This window comes from Neovison vison, chromosome 6, assembly GCF_020171115.1.
Source record: "Neovison vison isolate M4711 chromosome 6, ASM_NN_V1, whole genome shotgun sequence".
In the NCBI taxonomy this organism is placed as follows: Eukaryota; Metazoa; Chordata; class Mammalia; order Carnivora; family Mustelidae; genus Neogale; species Neogale vison.
This window is the reverse complement of record NC_058096.1, coordinates 14,159,739-14,168,184: the sequence shown is the minus strand read 5'-3', so window position 1 is coordinate 14,168,184 and position 8,446 is coordinate 14,159,739. Positions and strand designations below refer to the sequence as shown.

General features: G+C 38.2%; 1 protein-coding gene across 2 annotated transcripts; it reads right to left on the bottom strand.

The window, feature by feature from the left end:
• Positions 1 to 7,335: 7,335 nt before the first annotated feature.
• LOC122910330 (keratin-associated protein 13-2-like) lies at positions 7,336 to 7,926 on the bottom strand. Of its 2 annotated transcripts, XM_044254981.1 has the most exons (2): positions 7,649 to 7,863; positions 7,336 to 7,618 (listed from the first exon to the last, which is right to left on the bottom strand). In XM_044254981.1, exons 1-2 carry the CDS (start codon positions 7,861 to 7,863, stop codon positions 7,336 to 7,338), a joined length of 498 nt encoding a protein of 165 aa, XP_044110916.1. The 2 variants fall into 2 exon arrangements, with proteins under 2 accessions (XP_044110916.1, XP_044110915.1); XM_044254980.1 differs by having other exon boundaries at positions 7,336 to 7,926.
• Positions 7,927 to 8,446: the final 520 nt, after the last annotated feature.

The following is an 8,446-nucleotide window of genomic DNA, read 5'->3' as shown; positions in this document are numbered from 1 at the left end:
GGCATTTCCCAAAGAATCATTAATAGAATAATGGCTGAAACTATTACCCTGAAAAAGAGGTTCTGGTAGGCTAATGGGTGCCAGGTGGCTCGTTCTTTCCATATTCATGTTTGCCAGACTTTTCAGTGACTCTCATCACATTCTGCAGTGACTTACAGGGGTTTATCCAAAATAGTATCCCAGCAGGTAAGGACACACGTTTGCCTGTTTTACTCTGACCCTGCACATTGGCAAAGAGTGAAGATTTAAGCAAGGCAATATATTAAATCAGTCACCGGGAAGCTGGAACACAAAACTGGTTTTTCTCCATACTAGAAAAAACAACCACTGTTTTGCTTCTGCTTGAAATAGCGATGTCCTTTGCATACATTTTGGGATCCCAGTAATGCAGAACAAAGTCCATTCTGTGCTGCTCCCACTTGCCAAGAGACAATTAATATGTGAACATTAATTGCCATGCATCCGACAACTGCATCGTAGAGCAAGGGGAATATACTCAGAACGAAAATGTCCGAAGCACAGTACCTTCAATAAATTAAAAATCTCCTAATGCATATTACATAATTCTCATATATATCCCTCATAATCATCCTGTGAACGAACTAATATTATTTCCATTTTTCATATAAAAAGAGTGTAGTGTTATGTTAAGTCATGTGTTAAGAATTTTTTTAAACTTTATAAAGCCAAAAAAGTGAGACTGGGTCTGTCTGTCTCCAGATAATCCATTACTCACTCTTACCTTCCATATCTGTTAAGCCACGATATGAAGCTACAAATGCCAAAGACCAATGCATGATCCAGTTGAGGTACAGTTTTATTACGACATCTTTCGTCACTTAAAACCCCTCAGAAGACCGAATTAAAATGGAGGTGATAGGAGACAATCTCCGGCAAAGTGCTACACCACGTCTAGAAGGTACAGAGCAGGAAAGTAAAAAGTAAATCATTTTAAAATTCACAACCATATTCTTTCCCTTCGAGAATTTGAAAATGAAAAACCGAATAGAATTCCGTTGCATGACTTTGGTAAACGCAAGCTTGCGGTACGAAAGCCTTCCCCTCCATGTGTTGACAATCGATTAGGAGAACATTTCCACATCATTCTCCCAGAAGGGAGTTTGCAGCTCCCAAGGCCGTGCTAAATGTGGTTTGACTGTTTGTTTTTCCTGCTTTACCTAGCACAATAATGGACCATGAGAAATCACCCTAAAATTGTTGAAGCTAAAGCATTTTTCAAATTTGGTTTATAAACTAGAGAAGATGAACAATCAATGACACCTCTTCACCTTGCAGTATGCATAGGACACAGAAAGTGAAGTCCTCTGGAATCAATTTTATAGTCAAGACATTAACCTCTGTGGTCATTTGCCCAGCAGGAAGAGTAAGCTGTTAAAAACACAGAATCAGCCACTATTCACTATTTTTATGATTATGAGTGTGATAACAGCTTCCCTTTCAATTACATGACTGGGATTATTTTGCTGGTAAAGTACCAAAAAGAGAATGTACGTCAAAAAGTAAATTTAGATGTTATCCATTTGCAAAAATTCTCCAAAAAAAGGACAATACCTCGTTGCCTGGAGTATAGATTTTGACTAAAACTGATTTTGACTAAGAATTACAATATTATCTGGCCTAAAGAACTTGGGAAAACTTACGGGGTGTTGCTGTCAACTCCATCATGGACAGGGGGTAGGGGAGTGGGTGGGACTGTAATCTTCTTTTTTTTGGAAATTCACAATATCCTTAAGCATATTTTAAAACTCTGAAAGGGGAAAAATGCAAACCTGATTAACTTGGTTAGTCCTATATTCATCACATAAATGTAAATTTATATCTAATCTATTATATGTCCCTTAAGACTAGTGTTCCAAGACATAAATATTGGGAAGTGAGGCTTTAGTCATTTGGAGTAGAGGAACTCTAGTGATTCCATCAAGAAGCAAAATGCAGATTGATGGGAAATCTTACAAATTCTGAAATAGACACCTGGTGAACATAGAAGAAAAGTACAACCTTGGTTAATTTCTAATCCTTCGACTTAATTCTCAAACTGCATATCTACCCTTAGCAAATAAAGAGCTTTCATGCATCAATGATGGCTGCATCTTGTCACTTTAACTCACAGACATTAGCATGACCCTATGAATCTTCCAGAAATTCCCATTATGAACCTCATATCACATCTTATCAATTGATAGTCTACTTATATTTTCTGCATATGGTTAACTTTCATTTAGCTGGGTTTTTGTTGTTGTTGCTGTTTTCAAATAATCATAGACTCACAGCAAGTTGCAAAAATTACACATAGAATCCTTCAATAGTGATCACCCAGTTTCCTTCAATAGTGATGACTTAACTGTGTTACAGTGTCGAAATCAGGAAATTGACATTAGCTCGAAACTGTCAGACTACAACCATGTTCATTTTTACCAATTTAAACATGCACACACACGTGTGTGTGTGTGTTTGAATAGTTGTGTGTAATTTTATCCCATGCATAGACTTGCATAACCACTGTTTCAATGAAGATGGAGAACTATTCCAACAATGGCTATCTTCTTCACGTTAGGGGAAAAAATTTAAAAAAAGGTAATAAATCTGAAATATGGACCCCGTGTTGTGGCTATTATATTTATATAATATTATTCAATTTAATTACATCAGAGATTTTAAAAGAGTGAGGCTTGTTTTTCCTAAGCAATGATGTCAAACAGTGGTGTGACAATTGAGGTGAGGTGATGGTTGGGGCAGGACAGAAAGAAAGACCAAGTCAAAATATCCCACCACTTGGGTGCCTGGGTGGCTCAGTGGGTTAAGTCTCTGCCTTCCGCTCAGGCCATGATCTCAGGACTCATGATCCCAGGGTCTTGGGGTTGAGCTCTGCCCAGGGTCCTGGAATGGAGCCCCAGGTCCTGTTGGGCTCCCTGCTTAGCAGGAATTCTCCTTCTCCTTCTGCCCCTCCTCCCCCTCTTGTGTTCTCTCTCTTTCTTTCTCTCAAATAAATAAATAAATAAATAAAATCTTTACCCCCCCCCCGAAAAAAATCACACCCCTATGTAATATCCCTTTTCCTCAAGTCACAAGTAGACACAGGGCCATTAGAAAAGCATAAATTGAAAGATAGAGTAGGTCTTTCCACATAATAGTGTATCTAATTTCCTTTTCTTATTTTCTATATTAAAGAAAAAAATGTGGTTCACATGTATTACATGTTTTAAAACGTTTTACAATTAACGTTTCTGATTTCACATACTGTTGTCAGAAGTCTTGAAAGACTGAATTAGGGGACCTGGGACTGAATTACTATGTGGCCTGTCTTGCTCACCTTTCAGGGTACCTGCACTTTTAATTGCTTTTGATCTGTTTTGTTGTAGAAAATTGATAATAATAATGCAAATGATTCGTGTCCATAGAAATGAAAATGATTTCTGTCCAGTGCTGTTGATTTTTTACCCATAAAGTGACCACTTTGCATCGATCTTTGTAAATTCATTTCAGCATTTCTGACAGTCTAGATAACTGTGTCCCTTGACTTCTCCTTCCAGCCACTTGTACCTTTCCAATGGCCCTTTCACTTATTAATGGGTTCAATAAGATATTTCATGTGTTTTTTTTCTTTTTGTGTACTTGAGAATCATGATTCTACTATTTGAAAAGTTATCTCAATATTATTACATTTTATATTGAATCCCATTTTACATATTAGCCTTTTGTCCCACCCTTTTCTGGCCACAAAGAAGAATCCAAACTGTAGTGGGGGCATTAAGAACCCATCCCCCACATCACACTATTATCATATAATATGAATAGGTCTATAATGCTGAAAGAAATCTTAAAGATCACAGATTATAAAGGACTATCTCATTTTGCATGTATGGAAGATAATACACAGAGAAGGAGGTGATGGATATAAGATCAAAGTCTGGTTAGTAAGAGAACCAGCACCAGAACCCAACTCTCAACATATTTTTTATTTGTTCTATTTCCCAGGTGATAGTGTCATCAAAGGAAAAGGAAATTACAAGATTTCAAAAGCCTAGTCTACTGATAGTAATCCTACATATAGCAACATTTTTCTAAGTTGGAAATTTAGTGTCTATATAACAAAAAGATCAATATTTCTTTAAAACCTAGAATATCCAAAAGATACACCAGACCACACACACTAATGAAAAATAATAGAGTGCACAATTTTGGTTCCAGTAAGTTAAATCTCTACAATCTCATTTTTCTTCATTATTTTATACTTGCTTAAAGGATATACTTCATTGCAAAGGATAGGCCTTGAAATGTAACATTACTAAAATTTAATAATTTTTAATGAGTGAATCAAATGGAAGGAGTGATGGGCAAAGGCTATTTTTCTCTAGGTAGATGGTTGCTTATCCAATCTCTAGGTGTATCTTAGAACAGGTACAGTTTATCTGGAAAAGGTCACAGTCCAATAAAGGAATATTCATTATTTGACAATCATAATTGTGTAGAGAGGGCTCAACATCACCAGAAGCCTGTGTAGTCTGTGTTTGGAAAATATGATCATGCAGCAGTTTGATGAGTAATTTATGTAGAGAGACTGGTTGGCAAAATATCCGAACAATTTACAGAAGCAAATTGGTTGGGTGGCAGAAACAGGGCCCACAACCGAGAAGTAGCAATTATTATGTCCCTAGACCCAACACTCGATGTCAGCAAGGTGGTGGGGCCTGCAGAAAGCAACAGTTCTTGGCTGGCATGCATGTGACAGTCAACATCCATGGTAATTAGAGAGTAGATGTAAGCGTTAGAGAGATGGAGATATGGAAAGCAGGCAGAGAAGAGAAGCAGAGGGCTGAGAGAAGAGAAGGGGAAACTAGCAGTGATGAGATACTGAGAAAATCACAAGGCAAAGAATGAAGGATGCAAAGGGTATTCATCATGTCTGCTCCCTGAAATCTGAATGTTCCTGCTGTATTTGGAAAAGCTTGCATATTAAAAGTATACTGATGTATATATTTCCTCTCCCTTCCTTTGCCTTTCTGTTTCAATTTGTGGCCGTTCACCTCAAAGATTCCATTATAGTGGGCTAAAATCTCCAAGTCATTCCAGAACTAGATCCTCTATGTCACTGGATCCTTCCATCTTGGGGTTGTTCTCAGTTTTAAACATTATCTGTACTCATCACTCTTGTGGGGCCTCATGCCTTCCTTGATTGAAAGTAGAATCACTTTTGCTGACTCTGTCCCCAGGACTTTCTCACTGGCCATACTACTGTGACCCTCTTAAATTTGCTTTCCCAAATGTTTTCTTTAATCTACATTTTATTCATTCTACATTACTTTAAGAAGGAAATAGTTTGCCCTCACTGCTAATGGTCATAGATTCATAGAATCTTTTTATCTTACTAATAAAATTTTTAAGTGTTTCTTCACACCATAGTCTGTACTATGAGTAAGTCTGCACCTAGCTGGCACATTTTTATTAATTATAACTCTTTGAATGTGAGTGACAGGAATCTTACTTTATTTTAATTAGTTTAAGCCAAAAGAAGACTTTATTGGCCCATATAATCAAAGTACATGAAGGGCTAGTAAAGCTGGCTTAAGGGATGATGGAAACCAGAGGCTCCTGTGTCACCAGCAACTTCTATGTCTCTATTGCTCTATTTTCTGTCTCTTGGGCACATTTCTGTGCACAGAAAACTGGGTTCCCATGCATCCATGCTTAGTCCATGATTGTCTTGGATATAAGAGAAAAGGAACAGGGCACCTGGGTGGCTTAGTCAGTTAAGTGGCTGCCTTCAGCTCAGGTCATGATCCCAGAGCCCTGGGATTGAGCCCCACGTTGGGCTCTCTGCTCAGTGGAGAGCCTGCTTCTCCCTCTTGCTCTGCCTACTTGTACTCTCTATCTCTGTGTCAAATAAATAAATAAAAAGTTAAAAAAAGAGAGAGAAAAGGAACCCTCTTCTCTCAGCTTCAATTAGAAAAAGCTTGAGGAAAATGTGTTAGGGAAGACAAATCAATAAACACTCATGGCTCATAATTAGAGTACGTGGTAAATATCTGTTGGTGATTTCTCCCACTCATGATGAGTTGGCACTAAATATGTTATGAAAAAGTTTTAACTGAATTGTAATGCTACATTTAGCCTCTGAAACAAAAACTTAATCATATTAAAAAAATAAACACAGAGGGTATTCTGCCTCAGATCTGTGTAGTATCCTACAAGGATATGTCTGCTTTTCACTACCACTACTGAGTAGTGGGTCCCAAGGATACCTGCATGGGTTATAAGATTCAGAACATGGAAAGTTATCTAATCTTACCTCCAATTGGAAGGCAGAAGTCACTAAGACAAACAAACATGGGATTTATTCGTCTTCTACTTGTTGAGAAACTGAATAGCTTCAAAGTACCTGTGTCATAATAATTATGTAAATTTACAATTCACAAATTTATATTTCTTTATAATAAGCCAAAATATTTCTCCCTATAACTCTTTCTATTCCTCATAGCTTTAAACTTTTAAGTCTCTGTGTATCTGTCTCTCTCTTCCACACACACACAAATACACACACACTGAATAATCCATATTGCTATATATTTAAAGATAATCATCATGTCCTATAACCCCTAACACTTCATATTTTCACTTTTTCATGTCAGTATATCAGATTCATTCAATAATTTGCATATTTTTAAATGCTTTTTCACCCGGTTAACATCACAAGATAAATTCTAATTCAATACTGTTTTAAAAATGTAAACTCAAAACCAAATAAACATAAGATGTTCAAAACTAGATAAGCATACTGAAAACATGATGAGAATGTTGACTTTATATGGGCCTACTCTCAATAATAAAAATCCTAACAGCTTCGGAAGACATGCACACTTAATAGCTCTCAGTCAGTAAACTGCCCAGAGAATTTCACCATACACTGGGCCTGACATCATTTCCTAAGAAAATCCAAACCTATTTCCTAAGGAAAGTATTCTAGGGTCTGGAGCCCCAAAGATAGATCGCAAATCAGACTTTGAAAATCAATAAAGAACAAAGAGAACATTCCAGATGCAAGAGTAAATGTGTTTATTAGGTCAAGCAAAACTGAACTTCCATACATTTTATAAGAAGAATTTATGTAATTCTTAGTCAATTGTTCAAAATTACAGGCACACACTTAATATTTTCATCATTTGTTAAGTTCACTGAAGGAACTAGTCTATGAGCTGATACCTAATGCCAGACAGAGGGTGAAGAGCTGGCGATGAGGCATTAGCTGACATTACTGAGAACACTACAGTAGCAGCTCTATGTAGAGACTGCAACATTTTACTCTAAGCATCTGGAAACTCAACAAGTTGGTCTATAGAAGGCTGATCTATAGGCTGGCCTGTAACAAGAAGACTGGCAGCTCCTAGAAGCCAAGTTGGTTGGTTCCCAGAATCTGGATCCATAGCCCAGTGAAGGGAAGCCACAGACTCCATAACTCATGGATCTGGAGCCCTGGGATCCACAAGCCAGTGAGTAGCAGCTTCTAGATCCATAGCTCAGGGAATGGCAGCTGCTGGACCCAATGCCCACAGACCCAGAGCAAGTCGTCTGGCAGGGATTGCAGAGTGTGGAGGTCCTCGGACTGTTGCAGGATGTCTGGCAAGGTCTGGACACCATGCAGGATGTCTGGCAGCTGGTGGGCTCACAGCAGTTCTCCTGACAGCCACTAGCAGGGGAGGAACTCAGCTGACAAATGCTGGGAGAGCAGGAGTCAGTGCGGTAGACCAGGTTGCTGGGGCAGGAAGAGCCACAGGAGGAGTTTACATAGCGCATGTACCCCCCAAAGGAGCTGGAGGAGACATTTCCAGAGCAGCAGCTGTAGGACATGTTGGCAGGAGATGTAAGTTCAGCTGAGTGACCGTGAGGAGATGCTCTGAGTTTCAATGCCATAGTCTGGACTCCAGGTTATATATACTCTTAGAAATGGGTGTGTCATCGTCCAGATGCTCCCTCCTCCTCGCTTGTCACTTTATGCAAGAATGCCTCACTAGGTTATTGCCTAACTCTAATTTATCACATCTTCACATAGTTAATTGTGCTTCAGTCATTCTGATACACCTTGGAAGAAGCTACTCAGTTTCTTTCCCCAGGAATTCTCTATGAATTGACCTTTGAAGTTATACATCATCACACTTCCAATACCCTTCCCCTTTTTATCTATGTGGGCCTTGAGTCCTTATCACACCAAATGGACTGGCATAAACTTTTCCTTCACTTCTGCAAGGCTATCAGGAGCATCAGTGGTTACTATTCAAAATACTTTTTCCTTTTCTTCATAAGCATATAACAATGGATTTCTCCAAATGCTAACTATACTCAGGAGACTCAACAATCTATCAATTAAACCTTTTACTCTTTTTCTATTTGAATTAATCCATGTAATTACTGATATGTATTATTGACTTTCTTA

Excerpts from the sequence above, each read along its gene's own strand:
- LOC122910330 (XM_044254980.1), bottom strand. The coding sequence starts at position 7,926 with ATGGCATTGAAACTCAGAGCATCTCCTCACGGTCACTCAGCTGAACTT.